The sequence below is a fragment of the Ceratotherium simum genome, chromosome 26 (genome assembly GCF_057802395.1).
Source record: "Ceratotherium simum simum isolate JZ-2026a chromosome 26, ASM5780239v1, whole genome shotgun sequence".
Classification (NCBI taxonomy): Eukaryota; Metazoa; Chordata; class Mammalia; order Perissodactyla; family Rhinocerotidae; genus Ceratotherium; species Ceratotherium simum.
In genome coordinates this window covers 35209956-35234476 of record NC_141925.1, presented here as the reverse complement: position 1 = coordinate 35234476, position 24521 = coordinate 35209956, and the positions used below count along the sequence as shown (strand labels likewise).

Sequence of the window (24521 nt, the reverse complement as noted above, 5' to 3'; positions counted from 1 at the left end):
TTGTCAAAGATTAGCTGTCCGTAGATTTGTGGGTTTATTTCTGGGCTTTTGATTCTATTCCACTGATCTGTGTGTCTGTTTTTGTGCGAGTACCATGCTGTTTTGGTTACTATAGCTTTGTAGTATATTTTGAAATCAGGGATTGTGATACCTTACATCTGATAAGGGGTTAATCTCCAAAATATATAAAGAAGTCATGCATCTCAACAACAAAAAAACTAACAACCCAATTAAAAAATGGGCAAAAGACCTGAATAGACATTTCTCTGAAAAAGATATACAGATGGCCAACAGACACATGAAAAGATGTTCAAAATCATTAACTATCAGGGAAATGCAAATCAAAACTACAATGAGATATCACCTCACGCCCATCAGAATGGCTATAATTAACAAGACAGGAAACAACATGTGTTGGAGAGGATGTGGAGAGAAGGGAACTCTCATACACTGCTGGTGGGAGTGCAAACTGGTGCAGCCACTATGGAAAACAGTATGGAGATTCCTCAAAAAATCAAGGATAGAACTACCATATGATCCAGCTATTCCACTGCTGGGTATTTATCCAAAGAACTTGAAAACACCAATGCGTAAAGATACATGCACCCCTGTGTTCACTGCAGTGTTATTCACAATAGCCAAGACTTGGAAGCAACCTAAGTGCCCATTAAGGGACGAATGGATAAAGAAGCTGTGGTATATATACACACAATGGAATACTACTCAGCCATAAGAAACGATCAAATCCAGCCATTTGTGACAACATGGATGGACATAGAGGGTATTATTCAAAGTGAAATAAGTCAGAGGGAGAAGGTCAAAGACCGTATGATTTCCTTCATTAAGTAGTAGATAATAACAACAATAAACAAACACATAGAGACGGAGATTGGATTGGTGGTTACCAGAGAGGAAGCGGGGAGGGAGGAGGGCGAAAGGGATAATTCGGCACATGTGTGTGGTGATGGGTTGTAATTAGTATTTGGGTGGTGAACATGATGTAATCTATGCAGAAATAGAAGTACAATGATGTACACCTGAAATTTATACAATGTTATAAACCAATGTTACTGCAATAAACAAAAAATTTAAAAAAAATAATGATAGCAATGGATTATAATCTGTTAAATTGCATAGGAATCCATGAGTCCACACTGATATAAACAAAAAATGAACGAATAAATGAGAAGAGAAAGCTTTCTTTTACAGTTAAAGTCCAATCAATAAATGTAGAAGAAAGCTTTGAATTAGAAAGGTCACTATTTGGTACCATCATTGTATTAACTAATTCAGTGGATGACATATCAGTGGATGACAAAACTAGTGAATGTGAGTGGAAAGGGGAATGAGATTTTCACATAATCTCAAAGTACCTCCTCAAAAATACTTACTAATTGTGAAGGAGAGAAAAGTAACTTGATATTGGAGAAACCTGGCTGACATCATTTAATCATGTAAGCAAAATTAACTCCACCAATAATGGGACATATCAATATCATATTAAACCCAAAGGATGCAGTGGGAAGAACCCAGCATCACTTCTGAGACATTCCGACCAAAAATGCATAACCTGGGTCTAATCGTGAAAACACAAATCCAAATTGAGGGATATTCTAGGAAATGAGTGGCCAGTAATCTTTGAAATTGTCAAGGTCATGAAAGTCAAGGAATGGCCAAGGAACTAATCCAGGGGGAAGGAGACTGGGGAGACGTGACAACCAGGTGCAACATGTGGTCCTGGACTGGATCCTTACGTGACCGAGGACATACTGGAACAATTGACAAAACTTCGATGGGGTCTCCGGGTGAAGGAGAGTTCTTTGCAGCATTCTTGCAATTTTTCTGTAGTTTTGAAATACTTTCAACGTGAAAGGTAAAAATGAACTTCAGGGAAAACTCAAACTCCGGCTAGAACTTGTAACAAATGGCTACAGGCTGACTGAGCTGGCCGTGAGCACAGGAGCCCAGGAGCCCCACACATGGCGAGTTTGTGACAATCACGGGTTCCGTGCCATGAGATTCAACGCCCTGGACACTTGAGACAGACTCAGGGGAGGGTGATCACTGGGGAAAGGCACGGAGCCTGCCCAGATCATTTTTCCTTGGAGGACTGAAGCTTCTGGGAGGAGACCTGGGGAGAGGCCCATCCACTGACATGTCCCACTCTGAGACCCAGCATACAAGCCCCCTGGGGTGGGACCAATGCAGCAGAGATGGTCGCTTTTTAATCCACTCTGTCACCTAGGAAGTTATATACGAAAATGGCAATGTCCCAGAGCCCACACCTGGAGATTCTGATTAATGGATCGGAGGTGGGGTCTGGGGGTTAGTGTGTTTTAAAATCTCCCCACTTGCTAATGTGCAGCCAGGATTGAGAAACGCTGAGCACCGCAGGAAGATACCCTTAAGGTTTCCCGGCTGTGCCAACGAGGTCAGGTCGTCAGCAGCCCTGCCTCTCATGTCTGCCTTGAGTGCGATCAAATCTCTGTTTATGAAAATGGGTGTGAAAATAAACTATTGGTCTTAAAAGCCAAACCAACAACCAGAAAAGGCCAAGTTAACTTATGAACATGGATATAAAAATCTTAACCCCAAACTAAACCAAACAAAATAAATATGGTCAAACTGTATTTATCTCAGGAACACTGGAAGGGTTGAACATTAGAATAGCAACATAAATCATTTACCAACAGACAAAAGAAGAAAAAACATGAACAACTCAATAGATGCAAAAAATAGTTTGATAAAATTGAACTTAAGATTTTTTTAAAATCCTAAAACAAAACCCAACTTGTAACAAACCAGGATTAGAAAGGAATTATCTTACCCCAAATACAGGCTAGCTACAAAAAAAAAAAAAAAACAACACGCACACAACAACAACAAAATCTACCATAAATGTTATAAATATCATACTTGATGATAAAATCTTAAAAGAATTTCTTTACAGTTAGTAGTTAAACAAAGATTGTTCTATCACTGCTGCAATTCAATATAATGCAGGAGAATCTAGCCTCCCAATAGGATTACAGAATAAATAAATAAAAAGAAACAAAAAAGAGAAAGAAAGGATATAAAGATCTCAAAGGAAGAAAGAAAACTGTTACTATTAACAGATGATGGGACTTCTTTATAGAAAATTAGATAGAATTAACAGACTAACAAGGGACTTCTCAGTTTCTGGCTGTAGCGCTGTCACCCTAGGCTGAGCATGGCACAGTGTCACGGTAACAGGTGTGGATCCTGGAGCCAGGCCGCTCGAGCTCGAAGCCGGCTCCACGGCTTAGCTGTGACCTGGGTGAGTAACTCAGTCCCTTACGTCTCATCTGTAAGAATGGGTAACAGCAGCTACCTCCCAGAATCTTTAGGAGGATTACATGAGCTAATGTTTGTAAAAGTACTCAGGACACGTAAGGGTTCATTGAGTAAAGAAAAATATTCAAAAATCTATTATGATCCTATACGCAGCAACGAAGTCAGAAAATGTAATTAAAAATATACATACATTAATTAATCCTCATGACAATCTTGCAAAGAGTACTATTGACTCCATTTTACAGATGAGGAAATTAACGCTCTCTCAGAAGTTAAGAACTATGTCCAGGATCACAGAGCTAGGTAAGAGAGGGGGAAGAAAATGGGGGAGCCAGGGCTGCCTGGCACAAGGCCCACGCTCTTTCTATCACAGTTTTTGAGGCACACTGATTGCCCCTCACTTTTCCTGCCTTTTTGAGAGCAGAATGAAGGTAGCAGAGCCCAGGGCTTCTGCCAAGAAGAAAATAGCTGACAAAAGTACATTTAAACAAATGAAAAGGTATATCATGTTCCTAGGTAGAAAGACTCAACAGCATAGGACATCAACATCATAAGATATCAACAAGGTTAGGAAAATCCTAAATAAGTCAAGCAGTACGTTTGTGTGTATTGGTGGGGGGTTGGGGAGACCTTACCAGATACTAAAACACATTTTAAAGCTTCTATAATTAAACAATGTGGAATTAGAGCATGAATAGCTGGACTAATAGAACAGAATAAAAAGTTCAGAAATAGACCCAAGTGCATATGGGAATTTAATATTACAAATTAGAAGGAAAAAATGGAATTTTTAATAAATGGCTTTGAGACAATTACATAGCTTTTTGCAAAATGATAAAAATGGATTCATACCTCACTCCATATATAAGGACAAATTCCAAATGGATGGAGATCTAAATGCAAAAATAAAACCATAAAAGTCGTAATAGAAAATTGGGTGAATTCCTTTATAACCTGAGAGCAAGGAAAACCTTTCTACCTATGACTCAAAAGCCAAAAGCCTGCAAGAAGAGATTGATAAATTAGACTTCAATTTCTTTTTGGCATGGCAAAAAAATTATATATATTGCTGATGGGAATGCAAAATATTACAACCTGTAGCAGAGGGATTTGGTAATGTCTAGAAAATTCACAGTGTATACATTCATTGTTTGATCCAGCAATCCCATTCCTAGGAACGTATCCCAAAGATTCAGCAGCAAACATATGAAACAATTATGCAAAAGACTAAAAACAACCTTTAGGAAGAATAATGACTACCCCCCTTCACCCCCCAGAGATTTGCACACCCTAAACCATGGGACCTGTGAGTATTTATCTTACTTGGCAAAAGGGATTTTGTAGATATGATTAAGGTTAAGAGCCTGAAATAGGGAGATTATCCTGTATGATCTGGGTGGGTCCAATCTACCCACATGAGTCCTTAAAAGTGGAAGAGGGAGCTAGAAGACTGGGTCAGAGAAATGAGACAGAAGAAGGAGCAAGTTGAAGCCTGAGAAAGACCTGACCCACCATTTCTGGCTCTGAAGGTGGAGGAAGGGGCCACGGGCCAAGGAATGTGGTGGCCGCTAGAAGCTAGGGATGGTAACAGCCATCTCAGTTCTACAACCTCAAGGAAGTGAATTCTGCCAACAACCTGAATGAGCAAGGAAACAGATCTTCCTCTAGAGCCTCCAGACAAGAACACAACTCTGCTGACACCTTGATTTTAGCCTATGAAATCCAGGTCAGACTTCTGCCCGAGTGAGCTATAGGATAATACTTTTGTGTTGTTTAAGTCACTAAGGTTTTGGTCATTTGTTATGGCAGCCATAGAAAACCAATGCACATCCAGATGTGCATCAGCAGAGAACCAGCAAAATACACGAGCCCTGGCACATGCACACAAGAGAAGACTATGCAACTGTGAAAAGGAGCGAGGAAGACCTCCACACACGGCGCACAGTGATCTTCAGGATGTGCTGTTAATTGAAGAAAGCAAGGTGCACAAGCTACGCTCTGAGTGAGAAGAGGGGACACAAATATGTATATTTGCTTATGCGGCAAAAAACAAGAAAGGATAAACAAAAAACCTAACATGGGGCTTTTCGGGGGGAGAGGCAACAGAGTAAAGGGAGAAGATGAACAAGAACTTCTCTGAATATATCTTTTTTAAAAAAAGTTTAAAAGTAGTTTTGACTTTGAGAAATGCAAATGAGTTATATGCTCAAAAATAAATTAAATTTAAAATATTTTAACAATTTTTTAAAAAGTAAAATGATTTTTAAAGAAAGCAATCACTAAAAATTGAAGCAAAAGAACAAAACAAAACCCCTGAAATGAATGAATCTAATTTTGTGTTAAGTTGGTGATAGAACCACACAGAGAAAGGAACTATAAGACTTGAGAATTCCGTATTTTGACTGTACATCCATAGAGTAATACAGTCTAAGGACAAATACTTAAATTGCATTCAGTAGTCTTATTGTTAGGAGTACCATTGAAATTACGATTTGGAAACTCTTTATGTAATAGTAGGAGAAAGAAAATAAGTGATTATGTTAATATTTGTATAAAACACAATTTTAATGTAAAAAATTTACATATATTTAAATATAAATTCAAAGTTAAGTAATCTTAAATTTGAATTGGAAATATCAGTACGAACTCATGATGTTTCAAAAATCATGTATTTCCTTTCTCTGTCCGCTGGAAAGGTCTAGAAGCAACAACCAGCCAGTAGCAATGAGCACCCCTTCCCCCATCCTTAGTGCCCAGATTATGGTCTTTAAATACCATTTGACACTAAACGAAACCAGGTAGGAATGACTCAATTTCAGCTTGAGCTTGGGGCAGGAACGAAAAAGATGATTCTAGGAGATTCTGTTGTATCCGAAAGCAAGAAAATCATAAAAGATTAGTATCCTTGTGTCAAAACACCTAGAACGTGAAGGGTTGCCCACTGGCCAAGATGGGTCAATTTTAAGTTCAAAAAGAATAATGACTGCAGGTGATGGAAATGCACTACATATATAAAAAGCCTATGCTTTCATATAGATACTGGGGAAAAGAGATAGCAGGGCAAAAAAACAAAGAAAAATCTGCTTAACATTGCGAGTAACTAGAGGACTCACTCCTTAATCTGAAATTGGGAATTAAAGGAAAAAGGACTCAGCATTTCAGCATTTATCCTGTCTTCCTGTGTTACGGGTAACTTAATTGCCTGAGGGAGGAGGGGAAGTACTTCTTTCCAGACTTCCAGCCACTAAATGAGGAAGGATTGATAAAGAATTGTCATTTTAAATATACAAAGAAAATACATAATTCAGGCAAAGATAGAGAACATTACATATGAAGCTGATGGGGAAGTGACCACGTAGGGATCATGCTGTGATCCATCCGAGCATCCCCGAGTGGGACAGTTGGACATTGTGTGTCCTGATGTGCTGCAGTATGAGGTACACAGCACCACTTGGGAACTACTCTCAACAGCAACAAAAGAGTGGAAATGGAATCTAATCAAGGTTTTGGAATGAACTTTCAGTTTACAGGAAAGATGGGGGCAGAGGCACAAGGGAACTGACACCATAGGAAGTAAAGGGTACATCTCCAGTGCAGGACATTCATGCAAGTGACTGGGATTTGTCACCAAGGCAATGACATGGGTAACAGAATGGGGCTGTAGATGAAAAGAGACTTAATCTATGACAGAAGGCAGACGAGTGGTTGCTGGAGACGGGGGGGTGGTTTGGGAAGAATTACAAGGGGCACAGGGAGACTTGTAGGGGTGATGGGTTTGCTCATTATCTTGATTGTAGCGAGGGTTTCACAGGTACACATACATGTATATCTAGGTCGAAATTTACCAAATCGTACACTCTAAAAATATCAAGTTTATTATATGCCAATTATTCCTTAATAAAGCTTTTAAAAATTGTTTTTAATGATTTAAGGGCTACGACAACCAAATACATAGTGTGAACTTTGTGTGGATTCTGTTTTCATCAAAACCATAGTAAAAAGACATTTTCGGAGAATGTGGGGAAATTTGAAGATGGACTGATTTTTAGATGATATTAAGAAATTTTTTATTAATTTTATCAGGTGTGATATGGCCTTATAATTATGAGAGAAAGTATCCACATTTTAAGGTAAATATGGTAAAGTTTGTAGTGAAGGAAGACATACAGACAAGTATACAAGACATAAGTACATGCACAAGATGAACACATGTAAGTAACCCAGATCCAGACCAAGAAACAACATCCCTGGCATTCCAGAGCCTTCTGGTCACTCTCTCCCCCAGTGGTAACCACAAGACCCAAGCGGAACCAGTACTCTGACACCAGAGATTATTCTTTCTCATTCTGGAACTTTATATAAATGGAATCATAGGGTGTATACTCAAATTATGAATTTAGCTTCTTTTGCTCAACATTCTGTTTGTGAAATCATCCATATTGTTGTGTGCACATACATTTTAGAGGTGTATGCTGAATATTTGGGATAAAAATGACATGGCGTCTGAGATATGCTTTAAAACACTTCAGGAACAATGAAAAGTGAGTCTAGATGAGTCTAGATAATAGAATAGACGAATCTAGGTAATGGGTATGTGGGAGTTCATTATATTATTCTCTTTCCTTTTGGTATGTTTAAAATCTTTTATATGAAAAATATAAAGACATAGGTTGTGGGACAGTGGCATAGAGCACATCTCCTGTGTATTTACCACCTCATTTCCTCTTCTTGGGCAAACTCAAAGACACTTCCTAGAGTCCCTTGTTAAGTGGGCGCCATGTGACTAAGTTCTGGTAAATGGAATATAGACGGAAGTTGTGTAGTTCACTCCCAAGTCTGGCTCTGGAGGCACAAAATCAAGCTTTAGAAGGGTGAGCTGCAGAGATGCTGGCATTTCTGTGTTACTGCAGCACAGACTGGCCTAATACCCATCAAAAGCCTGCAGAGCTTGCCTCCTGGGCATTCATGGTGCTCAGCTATAACGTAATCTAGTGACACTCAGGGCTACATCCCATTCTTCTGAATTCCTCTGAGTGCTTGCCCAGATACTTGGGACAGACTCTGAGAGGCTAGAATTGGATTTCACAAGATATCATAATTTTTCTCTTACACGTTCTTCTGTGTGGTTTAAAGTTTACTTTCATCATTTTGTTTTTTATTTACTGGAGATTTATTTTTTCAGTGTGACATGAGGTAGGGATATACTGTTATTTTTTCTAAGGAAATAATTGTTCCAGCCCCAATGATTGATCAGTCCCAGCTAGCTGTTTCGCCCTTTCAGAATCCTGCATAGGTTTCCAGGAGCAGTTGTTTAATGAAAGTTTTAAAGGCGTATATGGAATTTGTTCCCTGATTTACGGCCAATTTCCAAGAGTGAATTGTCTCACAATAGAGTACAACTACAGTCATGAAAATCACTAGGATTTTACTACAGACAATAACTATTTTGAAACTTTACTGCTTCCATAATGTGGCTCTTCATCTTTTTCCTCTGCTCTTATTAGAACACGGAACTGTGGCTTGTGTGGCATCTACCAATGACAGTGTAACCCTGTTTCTGACTCACAAGCCCTCCAAGGACTTACTGTCACACTTTAATCAGATCCAGAGTCCTTTCTAAGGCCTATCCTCTCAGATCCTGTGTGATCTGCCCCCGGGGCTCTCTCCCACACTCCCTTTCCCCAGCCATCCGGGCCTCCTTGATGGTCCTCAAATGTAATGTGCATGTTCCTTTTCCAGCAACTTGAAGTTCTTTTTCCCAAGAGAGAACTTTTCTCCTTTACAGCAGAAACTTTGTCAGTTTTTGTTTACTGCTGTATCCCTCATGCCTAGAATAGTGCCTGGAAATAAGCACGTTCTATAAATATTGGTGAATGAAGGTGTATTTGTTCATTCATATGACAGATAAGTTGTACCAAACAATTAATCCTATTAGTATGTTTGGTAGCTAATTATGGTAAAGAATTAAAAAAAAATCTCAATCAACCATGCTATCAAATTTTGGGTACCTATTTTGCACCACAACTTGAATTTTAACCCCTATTATCACTTCTTCTATCAACCAATAAGACTCCAGCCTAATACTTTGTTTTCCTGGATCTTTCCACATCCTGTCCCCAGCATACCAGTTGTCTCCAGTCTCTGGTTCTCCTCCTCCAAATATGACCCCCTCCCAAACCACCCCTGAGTCAGCTCCCGTTATTAATTAATCATTCTGCAAAGGCATCAATCAACTGACGATACTGGGACTGGCAGGTCCCAGTATCACTCTTTGGAAACTCCAACTCTCAGCTTTCATGAGACACTTACCTGCCCCTCTACGATCCACCTGGAGATTGACGTCTTCCCGTCGTAGCCCGGTCGGAACTGAAGGGTGGCTGAGCGAGGGCTGATGTTGGAAATGACCAGATTGGACGGGGCACCAGGAAGTTCTAGAGATAAATGAGAGAGCAAAGGTGGAGACTTAAATTCTGTCACAGCTTGGGAAATGTATCAAACATGTCAGCAAATAAACAATTTCAAAATGCCTTTACACCAAAATAGGATTTGTTTTCAGAACCATGAATGTGAGAAGCAGGGCTTCCCCAGGAACATGACCTCAGCATGATTCTGACTTTAACAGGGTCACCCGTTAGGCTCCAAGCCATCTGAAGCGGTATCGGGAGACATATTGATGACGCCGCCTAGATGATAAACTCTGAAAGTCAGATCATGTCTTCTTAATCTCCATACACAGTAGAAAATTAATAGACACTTGTTGAATGGAGAAAGGATGAATGAATATAATTCTTCAAAGTTCCAAAAAGAACACAAAGAACTGAGTGTCCATCTTCTCTCTGATAATGACCATTATGCCTTGGAAAGCAGGATGGGGAGGGGATGGAAGAGTGCACGTGCGCATGCATCTAGGCAGCATGACATGGGTAAGTGTGCAGGTCCTGAGCCTTAGGCTTCTTGGGTCTGGTTTCTAAGACAACCACATTCAGGTGAAAGTGCAGAACTCTCCCACTCTGCCTGTGTTCAGTTGCTCTGGCAACAACATGAGGAGAAGGTGGGTTCTGCACGAGCCCCATCATCTGAGGTTACCTGTGGCCTGAGTCTACTTCTCAAATAGAGGCCTTTTAGTAGGCTTCTCCCCCAAAGAGCCTGTCCCACTCAGAAATGAAATACTGTGAATCCAAAATGAAGCTCTTATGTTATTGTGCAATGCAAAATACTCTAGAGAAAGATATGGGATAAAATGAAGGAAAGAAAGATGCAATGCAAGTAACAGAAAAGGCTTTCAGACTGCACTGCTTCTGAGGCAAGATTTCCTAATTCGTCATCACTTGGGGTATTTAAAACCAGGTCTTGCCCAGGGACAATAAAACCACTTTGGTGATCAATTCAGTATTGGCACAGGCAGGGTCTCTAGGGTCTCAAGGGTCCTTTCCACATCTAGTTTAATGAATTTGAAGTGGAAAATATTTCAATCAAAAGACAAGTGACTCTTTCTTTTATATTTCTCAGCTCTCTGGATTCTTAAAATGGTTCTTCAGTCATTAATGGATGTAAACTTCAAGCACAGCAAACAGAATACAGCCCCACAAGTGGTCATCATCACATAATTTTGCTTCTTGCCAATACTTAGAGCACTCAAGGATGTCTTAGGATCAATGTCCAGCTACAGGTGACCTGACCTGTAAATGAAGCAACAGTACCTCCATCCTTCCTTTCACTTGGTTGTCAGAGCTTTATTCAGTACAGCTGTGCCCATCACCCCTCTCAGTTTCCACTTTGCAGTTCTGGTGTAGGGCCTGCCCGTCACAGTCAGGCTGCAGGCAGATGCCTTCTGGAGGTCAGTGAGCCCGTTTCCCTGCCCCAGTGGATAGTGTCCAAACCATCGCAGGGAAGAACCTGCTCACACACATGGACATGCTCCCAATGTTATCCTCAGTGGCTGTATGTAAGCCATTTCTAACAAATAAATAACATGCCATCATCATCTTCACTAGTTATTAAATTAGTGACAATATTTTAAATATGTGCTATGGGAACTGGCTATTTATGTAGACTAAAGGAATCTTCCTCTAAGCCAAAGACTTCCTTCTTAAAAGAATATTTATTTTGTAAATGCCTATAAAAAAAATACCAGATTGCCTCAAGGTGTGGTCGTCGCCCAGCCGCATCAGCACCACCTGAGAGCTTATTCTAGAGGCAAATTCTCCAACATCACCCCAGACCCACAAATTAGACACTCGGGAGCAGGCCCAGCAATCTGTTTCTAAAGAAGCCCCAGTGACTCTGAAGCATGTGACAGTGTTAGAGCCACTGCCTTAGGGAGAGGACAACGCCAACCGTCTATGGGTGGACAGAAAGATTTGCTTTGGGACGCTGCTGGGCTCAAGGCTCCCCTGCTGGCAGGGCAGGTAGCTAATGGCTTCTAGAAAGTACCCTCTGGGGTCACAGTGCTCAGAGGAGAGGAAGCATCTTCGTCCCCTTTCTCTGCCACCACATATAAAGTGGACCAGTGTATCTCATTAACCATAGTCCCTGTGAGGAGAGGTAAGGAAGGGTGAACATGTTTATTCCGAGGGGATTCCGTTTTTACTGCATGCATTTTATTTGTTTTGTGTTCTCTTCCGATCATGTGTGTCACCCTTCCAAGAAAACAATCAGGTTATGAAAAGTGAACTGGATGTGGGGGTACCATAGGGGATACATGCTGGTTTCAACGGGATCTTTCAGCGCCTCACGAATGAGACTGTCAGGCTTTTCTCAAAGACCAAAATAAGGCAAATCGACATCTTTTAAATAGCAAGAGACTGATGGCTTTAATTACTGAATTGAACTGATAGTCCCACAATATTTTCTCACATTCACATGGATTTGTGAATTCCTTGGAAAAGCACTTTCATTTTAAACACAAACTTTAAAACTGGAGGGAAAAAGTTGAACAGCAGTTTTCCAAAGCTGACACAAGCGTGCTGAATGTTTGGGAAGATACTCTGAATTTCAGAAGGACACGAGAGCAGGGATAACCCATGCCCACACCAAGGAGCAAATTCAATCACAGCAGTTTGCTTTGCACCAATCCTCTCTCCTAGAGCTCACTTAAATTTTTCTCTCTGTCTCTTTACTTCTCCTTCCCACCTTGTCTACTGCTTTTTCTTATCTAACCCAGATTTTCGTTGTTTTGTTGAGTGAATAAAGTTTTATGCTTCCTATTCTTAATTTTAATATCAATATTTCCTATTTCTCTCTCTCAAATAAAGCTTGCATTTTCCTTCTGCGCAGTCCTTGATTTGTGGTTTCCCTGGAGGGCGGGACCTCAGTCCCAGCTCCCTCTTTGTGGAATCCAGATCTCTCCCCCCGTCTCCATAAGCGCATTCTCACCAATCCTCACCCCACTCCGACAGAAGAAATGTTAAGCCAGGCTCAGAAGACACTGGAAAACAAGACTGACATTGGGTCATCATCCACTTACCACCTGACCATCTTAGCTGGAAGCTGACACCCCTCTTTTCAAGGTCCCCAGCGGCTTCTGCACAAAAATGCCCAGTGATGCCGAGCGTGAGAAATCCCTAAGGGAAATGCATTAGCAGGGAGACCGAAGCACGATTTTACTGACCTGGGGGCACTCCAGAAGAAATGGTGGATGATGTCGCCAGGCCAGCCCCTACTGCAGTGATGGCAGCCACCTCGATGGTGTAGGTGGTGAGAGAGGACAATCCTTTGATTTTATACTCATGCGTTGTGCTGTTCAGAGTGTGTGTGAGCCGCGAGTCATTCTTACCATACACCTCCCAGGAAATCTGATAGCCTGGAAAGCGATAACACAATTAATTCGGGGTCTCCTGAGAGCAGAGGGCAGAGGCTGGGTGCCATGCTGTTATCTTTGCAGATTTGAAACAACAACAGAAAGCTCGCCAGATCTGTAGAAGTCTGATGAGAAGCCATTTCCCTACCGAAATGAAACCCAGAGTCGGGCCTCCTTCCTCTGTGCACATGGAGAAATCTCTCCTGCACCACGTCTCAGTCCACAGGGCCCGTCTTCCTCATTACAGAGGGAGCTGCAGGGGGACAGGGCCTGGCTGATGTTTTGGTAACCTCAGTGCCTGGTGTGTGCACTGAAGAATGATGAGTGATGACTGCCAGCCTGCTGGCTTGATTTAACCTTCCCTTGTCAAATTATGGATGCGTTTCATCAATATTTCCCTTTTTATAAGCTGATATTTTCCTTATACAGTACCCTAAATCACTAGCTCGCTCCTGGGTTGCAAGTAATTTGTGGACACATTGCTACTTTTTCCTTTCTGAAATGACGGACAGAACACACTTTCATCGTGCAAAGTGCTCTGCTTTAAAAAGTTTCTCTTACCTCGAACGCATGAGTTTTGCTTCTAGCTCTGCCTCCCCTCTTTGCACCTCCTGTTTTCCTAGAGAAATCTGATTTCCCCTGTACTCTGTTCAGTCCATCGGGGCCTCATGATCACAATTTACTCCACCTCGGACTCCATCGTGATTTGGGGCTCAGAGAAAAAAGACCCAGCGAGCTCCTGAATCAGCCCCCTCAGAGGGGAGTTGATGAGATTAGAGAACGCTTAAGAGTGTCTTGTAAAGGGGGATGCAGTGATGGAAAGACCTCCTGGGCCCAAAGGCAAAGGGAAAATGCTGGCTCTTCCTTCTTTCCAGTCAATAAACTCGGGGCTGCTGCAGCACTAGGAGGCGTCTTAAAGTTCCTTCTGATTCTGATGAAAGCAATAAATATAGTTAGAAACTTGCACTTGCAGGTAAACAAGAATTTAGAGGAGAGCATCTTGGGACTCTATATTTTGGGGAAAAAAAAAAATTAATGTCAGAAGCCACTGTCTGTCTGCTGTCCCACAGCCCTCATACGGCTGGCGACTTCTGTGCCTGGCCCCGGGGCTCCCCGGCTGGGGCGGTGCAGACGGGATGTCCAGGGAGCAAAGGCAAGCGAGAGGCGGCCCTATCACTGGGGGCCTCAGCTCACATCACAACTCCCACATTACCTTAGCTGCTGACTGCTGGGGGATGGTTCCTGGTCTCTGGGTCTCTGCCCAGGCCCATGAGGACCAATGAACCCCTCTTTGTCTGAGAGATCCAACCTGCCTCTCAGGCCTTGTCTCTTTCTCTTCCCCCTGGGACTGGCACAGGCTGACCACTCACTGCTGCCCTTCTCCCACTCCCACCCCTGACTCTGGACCTTAGAATCTTCCTTCTCCTCATGACCCATCCTGATGTCTAGCCTCCCTCATTCTCAGTGGACCAGCACTAACATCACGATGCACTAAAATCAATCAGTCCTTTCCTTTTTGCTAATTCAGAATTTTGGAATTAACTGTACAATTAAAAAAAAAGAAAACCCTTCTGGGCAAAGAGTATTAATAACTTCATATACATGGAGAATATTTACAACGTCCCTGCAGTGTTCTGAGCACTTCGCGTACATGAATTCACTTAACCCTCACAACAAACCTCTGAAGCTGGAGCCATCATTACCCCCATTTTACAAAGGAGAAAACCAAGGACAGAGAGGTTTGTGAACTTGCTAGAAACTGGCAAGGGTTTCTAGGATTTTCCCAGGCTCCTCATGCCTCTGCCAGAGCCTCCTTCCACACCACATTCTCTCTGAAGACTTGATGCGTATGAGTAAACTTGAAACCATCCCTGACCATGGGAGGTTATGCCTGACAAATCTCTGAATAATTTGATACTCAGGGTCTTTCCTGGACGTACAGGAAGAGAAGGCTTTGTTTAATGTTACGACCTTGTCTATCAGATAATTTTATTTATTTAAAAGCTGTTCTTCATTAAAATTTACTAAAACACAGCATCTTGTTCATCATGGCAACCTGGAGCCCAAACATAGCAATTTCGGCATCTTTAGTAGGGCAGCATTGGTAGGATTTCTTAGCATCAAAATTGATAATTTGCTATGCTACGACTGTTATGGACAACAACAGAGCCTCATCTACTCAGGTGAGGCCCAAGGAAACACCAGCAGAAAGAAAGAGCTGGCCCAGATGCAGAGTAAAAGACGACATGCGATGCTCGCCGCACACAGATGGACAGAGCTGAGGGCATGTGGTGGGCAAAGAGGCCCTCTGATTTGTGCACAACTTTTTGGGATTTGCATGGTAGCTCTGGCCAGTGAATGTTGCATCTGGCTCCAGTGTGAGAGAGGAGAGAGCCGCCTGGAGCCAGGAGCCGGGGCACCTTCAGTAGGCGTCCTACCTGCTCAGAATGGCTGCCTAACTGAGACTAATGACCCGAGGAGCTTCAGAAATAATTTTCTGTTGATCTGAAGTAAATTCTCTACAAGAGAGCAGTACATCCAATCACAAACTGTCTGTCTGCATCCTGGCCCTCATAAATCAGAGTTTACGGAGGGAGAGTGGAGGATGCTGAAATTCACAATGAGAAGGCGATGGACAATTTGCTTGAGTAGGCCTCTGACTGCCCGTTGCTCAGCTTCCATCTCATTCTGGGCCCAAATTAAAAGGGAGGCATGGGGGGTGCGCGCCATGCACCAGGGCTGATAAAGTATGGCTTTCCACAGGGCGTCTGGACCATAAAGTGGACCTGTGCAGAGGACCAAACCACTACGCCATCGCCTGCCCCGGCAGCTGCCTTTAACAGCAGCCGACAGCATTAACAGGGAGGCTCCAGAAGGACGGTGGTGCCATATCGACGTTTCCCGAGAGTGGCCATTGGAGGCCGGGTTTGCCCACAGACGCGGTTTTTCTTTTGCTCTGCTTGGTAAAATGCCTTCAGCATGACATAGACCGCGGTGCCTCCGGCGCGCTCCACTGGAAGCCACGTCAATTTGTGGGGTGCTGACCTGTCTGTCAGGGCAGAGCATCCAGTGCCAGGCAGAGCTTCTTTGAGGGCAGGGGTCACTGGGCAGGTGACTGGAGGGGGATCAGTGAGAACAAGGAAATAAGAGCCATCGGTCTCACCTCCAGGGAGGCCCTTTCCCTCCGCAGCCATCACCAGAGAGCTGCAGGCATTCACCGCAGCTTCCGGGACTGCAGGCACCTTTTATAGTGTGGTGGGAAAGGCAACGGCACAGGCCAGACAAAGTGAGACGGGGACAATGTGGCTGCGAAAGGAAAAAGCAGAGCGTCTGCCTGAAGCTCGGATCCAGCCCCTTGGTGTCGCAACTACGCAATAAGCTCCTGGCCTGGGATCAGCGCGGGCAGGCCGCTGGCTGAATCCGGTTCCGGGAAGCCAGAGCTTCGAAGTCCAAGTTCCACAATAAACAATAGGCTGTTGCTTGTAACTACATGTATCTGTTTAAATAAAATACGAAAATGAGTTCATTAAGCCCTATTAGCTGGTGAGAACAGATGATCATAAATTGGAAGTATTGGCAACCACCGCTTAGCCCTGAAATGTTGACTCCACTGAAATGATTAGACCCATGGGTTTCCTTCAAGATTTAAACCAGGACCGAACTGTGCGGTGTGTTCAGAAAGGACTGGGCAGGGGCTCCATGTGCAGATCTGTAAGAAGGGAAGTCCTCTGTGTCAAGACTGTCGACCGCGGAGTCCTAGCCAATTTCTGAAACATGGTCAATGGAATCGCAAAAGCCGGGCGGGCAGATGTGACTGATCTGCCTCTCGCCCACGCAGTTCCTCTTCTGAAATCAGCAGTAAGTACAGCTCTAATTCAGGCCACAGAACTGGTCCCCGAGGGGCTGGGCTGCAAACCTGTTCTTCAAAATGGTAGCTGCCGGCTAAGCTTCTGGAGTCCTTGTCTTATTTTCCCTGCCCTGACTTGTTTGTTTGTTCCTCCCTCTGTGGGGCTGAGAGCAACATTCAACTAAACTAGATGCCTGCTGTCTAGAATGTCCCTTCCCCCGCCCCAGACTTTGTGTAATTGTTTAACTGCAGTAGGGAGATCTTTTTATTTTACACATTCAGCACTTGCAATCCTATACTAAGAAGACTTCAGAATGCACAGCAGATCAGAGTTTTAACGTCTGATTTCCACAGTGACTTTTTCCCATTCCCGGAATTATAACATTATTTAAAGTGGGATTTCAAAACATCAGCTTCTTGAGGGCAGAATCAGATCCATAAATTTGCTTTATTTGAAAGTTAGAGTCAGAGGCGGCGTCAGATCAAAGGTGCCCTTTGTGATATGATCTGAGCACCCCAGTCTCTACGGTGGTGTTCTCCTCGAGTTCAGATAACTAGAGAGCATTTTGTAGATAAGAAGTGGGAGGGGTTGGCACCAGGAGGTTTTCTGAGTTATGGGAGAGAAGGGAGGAGTTCAGTGTAGGAACATAGTCCCCAGGCTGTGTGCTGGGGCACCCAGGACACTGAGGGAGCCCCCAGAAACAGCACAGGGGAAAAAAGATGCTGGGCGCCTCTCACTTGTGTCTGTGGGATACAGTGTGAACTACTAGCTTGAGTCGTTCACGACTTCAGGATCAGAGCGTGACTACTAGCTTGAGTCGTTCACGACTTCAGGATCAGAGCGTGCCACCTGTGGTCAGATACATTGTGCCTTTGCAAAGCTGAGTTTTTGGTGGTTGCTGAGATACGGAAACAAGTACTACATGAAAACCAAGGGGGAACAGGAAACTACGGTGGCGGGGTCCACTCTGATTCCATGTTCGCGAAGCTGGGCAGTGCCCAATGTTGCACACGTCCCATCAGGAACTAACTGGTTATTTAAGAAGGAAATACAAATATTTTTCCTTTCAATTAATAAAATTTTTTCAAACGGTTATTAAGTTGCTAGGATATAAATACTTACTAAATTCTTTGCACCTAACTACTTAATAAAGAGAACTGTTAGGTATTTCTTCAGTCTATGAGAGACCCCAAGAGAGCTGTGAATCCAGCAAGATCCAGAACCTCTGGGTTGGGGTTAGGAGTATGGTTTGAATCCCAGCTCCAGCACATTGATGATGTAGAGGTGAGAACAGGGACACCTAGATCCCTGTGTTGGCTCGGCCACCTGCTGGCTGTGTGACCGTGGGATATTTCTGCCCAAGGTCTCGGACAGGGGTTATAAGAAGGTCTCACATGATTGTTCAGAAATTAAATAAGATCCTGCAATGCTAAGGGTGCCTGAATGTGGCAAGTGCCAGGGTCACTATTGCTGCTGCTGTAGGACATGCAGTGGGGAGGAAGGGGCCCCTGAACCCTGCAGCCAGGGAGCAGGGACAGATGTCATTCCTGGTCTCATTCCATGATCGGATTCTCGGGTACACCAGCTAGCATAAGTATGCTTCATGGACTATTGGGCACGGGGGGGGATCACACAGGCTTCTGCGGGCGGCTGGACAATGTAACACCGACTGAGGGACGACACAGCTCAGGCTCCTAACAGACTCACTAGCAGGATGGAAACGACTCGTTCAGGAGCTGGGTCCTGCTGACACTCAGGGTCCAATTGCAAAAACACCCAGGTAAGAGCCCTTGACATGACATGAGATGCCCCCAGAATGCCTGCCATAGAATAACGTCCAGTAAACAGGTGACTGAGCTATAAGAGTATTAAGTGGCTGGCTTGGCATTTCAAGTAAAGCTTACTGAAGGGAAAGGGATGCCCACTGGTGGCCGAGCTGCTCTGAGCCGACCACTTCATACCACTTGCTTCAGTGAATCCTCCCCACAGCCCCACGAGGGGTCTTACAATGCCCAAGGGTGAAGAACGGAGGGTCTGAGAGGTAAGCTGAGGCTTTCAGAGTGACTAAAATAGTGGAACATGGCTTCCTCCCCAACTTCACCTGAGGCCAAAGCCTGGGCTGCTGTTACCAAACCTAGAATCTTTTTTTCCAAACCAAGATTTAAATTGTTTTAACCTGAAAGGTTTTTCAGAAACCTCTTCTATAAAATAAAATCATTAAAAATGCTACTAATGGTGAGCTGTTCCCAGAGACACCTGCAGCCATGAGAGGAGCGCTGGACTGTTCTGGGGTGGCGGTGCTTAGCCCTGCGCGGAGAGCTTCCACGCAGGCCCGCTCTCCCCGTCTTGCCTGCCTCTCCTCGTCCTTAGGTTCTCCCAGGAGGCACTGTGGGGAGGGTAAGGGGCATGGCACTCATTGTCAGGAGACCCAGACTTCGTCCTGGCCTTGCTGCTGTGGGGCCAAGGCCAAGACGCCGACGTGGAAGCGTCGGGTCATTCAGCATGTTAGCAGAGTGCCTGCACACAGTAGGCGTTCAGGGCACATATGCCAAATGAAGGAACGGTCACCTCACCTCTCTGAGCCTCAGCTTCTGCATCTGTAAAACGGTCATAATACCCATATTTACCTTCCCGTGTTGCTATGAGAATCGAGGGAGATAAACGCATGTGAGAGAATACATCATAAAATGATGAGTTCTCATTGATCAGAGGGACTCTAGAGGTTTGTTAAGATAACTCAAGGAGACTAAATCTCTGAACCCTGAGGTTGAGGCAGGGCTTCCGGGGACAGGGTCCTGGGTGTGGTGGCTGAGCCCTCTCTCTCTGCCACATGGCCAGTGGCCCTGTAGAAGGCCGCAGGCACATGTCCACTCTGTCAGCATTTGGTCTGAAGCCAGACCCACCTCTTGTGCTGGGGCAGACTTGTCTTTTCTTCTTCGGAAGGCAGGGATGCTTACCTGTAATGATGCCATTTTTCTCCAGGGGCTCCTGCCAGCTGACCTTGAGAGATGTGTCCAGAATCTCTGTGAAACTCAGATGTCCCACAGCTCCTGGTTCTAGCAATTAAAAATAAAGTCATTTGTTAACACAATAGCCCGATTCTCTTCTGGTCAGATTTGTGGGGAAAGTTCTAACTATGGAAGGGAAGTGGTGAGTCAGGGCCAGAGCCTGCAGGCCAGAAACCTGCAGGAAATGTCAGTGAAAACCCAGAAGCAATGAGGGAATTCGAGGTGTTAAAGGCATCCTGGCTATGGTCACATAAATTATTTTACTCAGCTTCATCCCAGCCACGCGGAGAACTGAAGAGCCCGGCAGCAGCCGATTCATACGCAACTCCTTCTCTTCTCCTTGATCTCAGCTAATGAGAACAATCAGGCTGGCTGGATCCTGAAGAGCAATTGCCTGCACCTGGCGTCCCTGGACATGCCTTTGCAGCCATGTGTCTGGCTCGTGTGGGGCCATAAGGACCTGTGCAGCCAGAGCAGGGCCAGCCCACACCCAGCCCCAGGATGATGCCTGCTGACCTGATCCAGAACTGCAGGCTGCAAACCCCCACTCACTCTCCCCAGGGACTCCACAGGGGCAGGGCAGTGGTGAGAAAGTTCCAGCAAAAATGCATGTTTTCCCAGGAGGTTCTTTGCATCATAGCCCTCCTCCTAACACAGTGGGGTGGTGTAGCAGAACTGTGGTTTAATGCTGCTGGAGTCAGAGTGAGGTGTGAAGCCTGGCTCCACTGCTTGCTGGCTGTGCAATTACTTAAACTCTCTAAGCCTTAGTTTGCTCATCTGTGAAACGGGGAAAATAAAAATAACTCACTCTGCACGGTCAATGTGAGAATAAAATTTAATAAAACAGGAAAGCAGTTAGCAGGTCTCTGGCACCACAGAAATGCTGACTGATGTTAGCTATTATTATTATTATTATTAGTTGTCAGTTATCATATCATCAAAATATAAAGTCATTTCTATTGTGGCTTTGAAAAGCACTCAAGAGAAAAGTCCTGAAAGGCCAGAGTTAACTCAGTCTTGGGCCTGAGTTAAACAGGCCCAAGATCCTGGGTTCTCAGAGTCAGAGGGACATTACAGATCCCATACTCTGATCTCTCTCCCACTTCAGAGTGGGAGAATTCATGGCCAGGCCCACGGGAGTGAAGCAACTGCCCGAGGACGCACAGTCACAGAGTTCGGTCCAGCGCCCTGATCTCCTGCTTGCCCCAGTGAGACAGCAGGACAGAGAAGGTGGCAACCGTGGGCGGGACGGCAGGGGCCTCCAGGGGGTTCTGAGCCCCCCTCATGCTCCAGCTCTCCTAGGTAGAGCTCTTAGTGCTCCTACAACAGGTCCCACCAGGGCCAGCTGCCCCGTGTGGTGGTTGGAGTGGGAAGAGGTGACCGGGTGATCTTCCCACAAGTGGCTGGTTCATCCCAGCTCTGTGTGGGGCGGGGGGAGCAGACGGAAAAGGAAATGCTTTAGAGGAGGCTGGAGTCTTAGGACAGAATGGGGAATAGGGCGAGGGGAAGGAAGAGAGACAGGGCTCCACTGGTTACTAAGCCAGGCCCTGTGCAGGCGCCTGGCAAACACCCGAGGCCGTCATTTCCACCAGAAAGGACGGCTGCTGTGCTCAGACTCGCTCTGCTCGCCTCTCTACGATGTCCCCCATGCCAACCCCTCTCAGTACCCAATTCAGGAGATACGCAGGGGACAAAGTCAGGGAGGAAGAAAGGGAGGTTCAAAGGCAGAGTCGGAGACAAAGGAGGAATAGAAGGAGGACAAAGAGGAGACAAGAACTTGATTTGTTTCTGCACATATCAGTTAAATACACACTCCATGCCAGGCAGGGAACACCAGATTCCTCCTGAAAGTGCTGGGCCACACGACTCCCCTGGTGAACCTCTGAATAATGCCACACTGAAATGTTTTTACTAATGACAAAATACAGGGGCCAGCCCAGTGGCGTAGTGATTGAGTTCCCGCACTCTGCTTTGGCGGCCCAGGGTTCGCAGGTTCGGATCCTGGGCGTGGACCTATGCACCACTTGTCAAGCCATATTGTGGCAGCGTCCCACATACAAAGTGGAGGAAGACTGGCACAGATGTTAGCTTAGGGACCACCTTCCTCAAGCAACAAGAGCAAGATTGGCAACAAATGTTAGCTCAGGGCTAACCTTCCTCACAAACAAAACAAAACAAAATAAAATAATAATAAAATGCAATTTTTTAGCTTAAAACGGGAGAGCATAAAGTCATGGGTGCTTGCTGCCCTGCCAGAGAGCCAAGTTGGGGGGATTCCCACAGATAAGCCTCACCCTGCTCTGGCTACTGTCGGCCTTGCTTGCACAGACAGCATATTTTTAAGGTGAATTCAATACCGAGCACTCAATTGGTACTTGGACAAAGCCCCTGAACACAACTTGTAATTTTTTAAATTACTCAGCAAATACAGTCACCTGGATGAAACTTTCAAAAGACTTTTTATGGATAAGCTCCAACTGACAAATTTCACTCTTCGCCTGTGGAAGATGGTGAAATAGAATGGCTGTCAAGACCATCTCATCCTCCTCCAATTTTGAGTTTCCAGAAAGACATTCTGACGGATTTTTGAACTGACTTGTTCTTTTTTCGATCAATAGACCAGCAAAGAAAGCTTTTTGCTCCTTCTATATTCTCAGTGTTTCTGCTTCCTAGATTCCTGCCCAAATGTGCTGTCTTCTAACTCTGCTGGAACCAGCTGGCAATGTCTAGGCTTAAAATTTATATTCTGTGTCCTCTTTGCTGCGCCCCCTCCCTGTCGCATAGGTTCTTATTTCACTGGAGCTTTGGAAAAGAAGGCCGGCTGGATGCAGAACTAACTACAGAGCCATCAGCTAGAGCGCAATGGAGACTATTGCTCCAGCACCTAAGGGTCCAAACTTCTCTCTTAAAGGCTACACCCCCAGAGCAGATTTCAACCCAACTATCAATCTTTCACTGAGATAGTCCACACTTACAAAGATGCTTTTATCCTTCTAAATAGGATAAATGGGCTCCCCGCCTATCAAAAAACGGTGGTTCAATTAGAAAATTCTAAAAAGATGACATCACTCCCAGTTTTCTCAATTCCCAAGACACAAATCCCCAGTTTCTCTTTTTACTTACTAATGGTGGGTCTAACTGCATCTAACGTTCTATTTCCTTACTACAAAGCTTTATGGGATGTTTGCTCAGAGTTTTTGTCTGTCGGTTTAACTGGCAGCAATGGGGCTTTTTTAGTAAAGAATTCAACCAGCAGTCTTCTCTCTTTTATTTGAAGAAGTTCTCTTCTTTTGCCACTTTTTATTTTAAGAAATAGCCTCTAAAAAGTAAAATCTGATATCCAGTTGGACCTGGTTGCGGTTTGTGCTGAGGTGTTGCCCTTGCCTCTTCCTTCAGTAAATGAAATAGAGGAAAACATCCAAATAATGAAGAACTATAAGGGAGATGCTTGACGGATGCTCCTAGAATTCATTACCACCTCCCTTAGTTACCAGGGATCTCCCTTCCCACCTCATCTATGAACGTAAGGAATGAGGCTGTGTTTTCCTACAGATGAGTGGAGAATGTACCCTTCATCCCCGCAAGACTTCTTTTCCTCTTCCAGAGATCTAGCATGGGCCCTCTGCTTGCCTCACTCTGTACTCTCAGTCCCAAAAGACCAAGCTCCTGCCCAAACCAGCCTCCATGCACACGACTGTGCCACAGCCCAGCGAGCTTCTTCTTTCTGTTCAGCTCCCCCTACAATTTGCCCACCTAATTCCCAAAGTGACTTTATCTACTTAAGTGGCTTTAACTGCTAAGAACCTCATACCTCAGACATTCTGAGGTAGAACTGATTTCAAACATTTCCACCTGTGGTTAGACCACATACTCAATTATATTCCCTAACCTTTTCTTCGAAAATAAGATCACAATCGCTAATCGCTAGGACTCCCAAATCTACTCCTTCAGACGCTCTGCTGCCATCGGCCCCATCTACCAAGATGTCCCACAGGCACCACACACTAAGTGTCTCCCAACTAGACTTCGCGTCCTAACCCTAGGTCTGTATTCCACATTTTGGTTATTGGCATCACCATACCCAGTTACACAGCCCAAAGTGTGTTGAGTCATTCTAGAGAATTCCTTCTACCCATCTCCTAAATCTAATTAGTCCCCCAATTTTCTGTGACATGTCTCTAGAATCTCCCCTAGTGCTATCTCCACTGCCCGGGTCTAGGCTCTCATAACTTCTGGGCTTCTTCCCAGATTCCTTCATCTTTATTTCCAGTCCCTCATCACAAAAATCCCCAGAGCTTTTGAAGCCACAGACCTACTCAAATAACACCCCTAATGGGAATCCTTCTGTGGTTCCCCAGTGCCTAGACTGTCATTGTCCAAGGGCCTAAACTTAGCCATTGCGATTCGTCTGGATCGGTTTCCACCTCCCACCCCCATACACTATACTACAGACATGCTAAACACCTCATATTTTCTCACACACTCTTCTATTCTCTTTGCCTTTATGGATCCTATTTCTTCTACCTGGAATGTCCTCATCTATTCTCTGCA

The 24521-nt window shown here is 44.5% G+C and overlaps 1 protein-coding gene across 2 annotated transcripts in view; it reads right to left on the bottom strand.

Annotated features, from left to right (window-relative positions):
- SDK1 (sidekick cell adhesion molecule 1) overlaps window positions 1–24521 on the bottom strand; it is a 917991-nt gene that overhangs the window by 144377 nt on the left and 749093 nt on the right. For both annotated transcript variants that reach the window (XM_087417496.1, XM_087417497.1), the window contains 3 exons: window positions 19920–20018; window positions 12926–13117; window positions 9625–9746 (listed from right to left, as the gene is read on the bottom strand). In XM_087417496.1, the coding sequence (XP_087273622.1) occupies window positions 9625–9746; window positions 12926–13117; window positions 19920–20018 (413 nt within the window). The remainder of the gene's footprint in view (window positions 1–9624; window positions 9747–12925; window positions 13118–19919; window positions 20019–24521) is intronic.